The sequence below is a fragment of the Camelus ferus genome, chromosome 34, assembly GCF_009834535.1.
Source record: "Camelus ferus isolate YT-003-E chromosome 34, BCGSAC_Cfer_1.0, whole genome shotgun sequence".
NCBI classification, from domain to species: domain Eukaryota; kingdom Metazoa; phylum Chordata; class Mammalia; order Artiodactyla; family Camelidae; genus Camelus; species Camelus ferus.
This window is the reverse complement of record NC_045729.1, coordinates 729,959-731,999: the sequence shown is the minus strand read 5'-3', so window position 1 is coordinate 731,999 and position 2,041 is coordinate 729,959. Positions and strand designations below refer to the sequence as shown.

The 2,041-nt window shown below is 48.9% G+C and overlaps 1 protein-coding gene across 1 annotated transcript; it reads left to right on the top strand.

The window, feature by feature from the left end:
- Window positions 1-768: 768 nt before the first annotated feature.
- Window positions 769-1,752, top strand: LOC102519569 (40S ribosomal protein SA-like). Its single transcript, XM_032473503.1, has one exon. It carries the CDS (start codon window positions 842-844, stop codon window positions 1,703-1,705), a length of 864 nt encoding a protein of 287 aa, XP_032329394.1. The 5' UTR covers window positions 769-841; the 3' UTR covers window positions 1,706-1,752.
- Window positions 1,753-2,041: the final 289 nt, after the last annotated feature.

The window sequence follows — 2,041 nt, the reverse complement described above, 5'->3', positions numbered from 1 at the left end:
CTGGTGCTATGAAGTAATGGGGCTTTGAGTTGCAGTCGTTCCTGCGTTTAAATGAACACTCAGAATCTCCTTGCTGGAGGAAGTGTGGCACAAGTATTGCCTGGTGCACGCAGCAACTTCACAATGATTTGAACTATCGCTGGCGGTAGCATGAAATGGAGTGCTGCACAGGGCCAGGTGTTGGCACAGTGGCTGTGGGACTTACTAGCTAGGGTGACAGTGTTGCTTGCAAAGACATTGAGGTAGCCTGGTCAATTATGAGTGTGCTGGGGAGCGTATGAAACTAAAACCACAAAATTAAATAAATAAAAGTAGAATTAAATAAAAATTAGGCTTTGGATTTCCTAGTGATGCCATGAATGGCGTATCAGAAAGCCTCCATGATAGCCTTAAAGGACTTTCTTATCTTGTATAGCCACAGGGCAAACACTGCTGAGCATCAGACCCCAGATCTGATTGTAAAGTTTACACAGTTTCAAAGCCTGTTCACCTGCTAAGTCCCTTCTACTAAAGAAACTGGTTGGGAAGGAGTGGTCCACTACCTTGAGAGGAGAATTTGGACAGATAGAGACCAAGATGTGAATTTTGGAGTCTCCATATTGATACAGGAAAATGAATGTGGGGTGACAGGATGGCCGTGTCCCAGGTCTCAGTTCAGTCCCTGGGACTTGCCCCACCAAGTGTGAGTCCTTGGCTTTGCTCAGGAAAGAATTCAAGAGCGAGCCACCGTTGAGTAAAGGTAGATTTATTCAGAGAGATACAGCTTTTCCGCGCTACCCAGAGAGGGGTCCATACGGCGTTGTTCTGGATTCCCATTGTAACTTAAAGGGAAACTTTCACAATGTCCGGAGCCCTTGATGTCCTCAAATTCCTTGCAGCCGGAACCCACTTAGGTGGCACCAACCTTGACTTCCAAATGGAGCAGTACATCTACAAAAGGAAAAGTGATGGTATCTACATCATAAATCTGAAAAGAACCTGGGAGACGCTTCTGTTGGCAGCTCGGGCCATTGTTGCCATTGAAAACCCAGCTGATGTCAGTGTCATATCCTCCAGGAATACTGGCCAGCGAGCTGTGCTGAAGTTTGCTGCTGCCACTGGAGCCATGCCTATTGCTGGCCGCTTCACGCCTGGAACCTTCACTAACCAGATCCAGGCAGCTTTCCGGGAGCCGAGACTTCTGGTGGTTACCGATCCCAGAGCTGACCACCAGCCTCTCACCGAGGCATCTTACGTTAACCTGCCTACCATTGCCCTGTGTAACACAGACTCCCCTCTGCGTTACGTGGACATTGCCATCCCATGCAACAACAAGGGAGCTCACTCAGTGGGTCTGATGTGGTGGATGCTCGCCCGGGAGGTTTTGCGCATGCGCGGCACCGTCTCCCGGGAGCACCCGTGGGAGGTCATGCCTGATCTCTACTTCTACAGAGATCCTGAAGAGATTGAAAAGGAAGAGCAGGCTGCAGCTGAAAAGGCCGTGACCAAGGAGGAATTTCAGGGTGAATGGACAGCTCCTGCTCCTGAGTTCACTGCTACTCAGCCTGAGGTGGCGGACTGGTCTGAAGGCATGCAGGTGCCCTCTGTGCCTATTCAGCAGTTCCCTACTGAAGACTGGAGCGCTCAGCCCGCCACTGAAGACTGGTCTGCAGCTCCCACTGCTCAGGCCACTGAATGGGTTGCAACAACCACGGAGTGGTCATAAGCTGTTCTTTAGACAAACTCTTAAAACGGAAATAGGTTGACGGAAAATAAAGTTTCTACAAATTGTGTCCAAAAAACAAAACAACAACAACAACAAAAAAAAAAAAAAAAAAAAAGAGAGATACATACTCCATGGAGGGCAGGCTGTTTCAGAAGGAAAGAGAAAGTCCACAAAGTGTGGGGGGTTGGGTGCTCAGTTTAAAGTAAATGCACACTCCATAGACAGAGTGCTGTCTGCCTCACCCAGAAGGGAGAGCGGCCATGGGGTGTGGGGGTGTTAGATTTTATGGGCTCAGTAGCTTCCTATGCTAACAAGTGGGAGGATTATTCCAGCTAC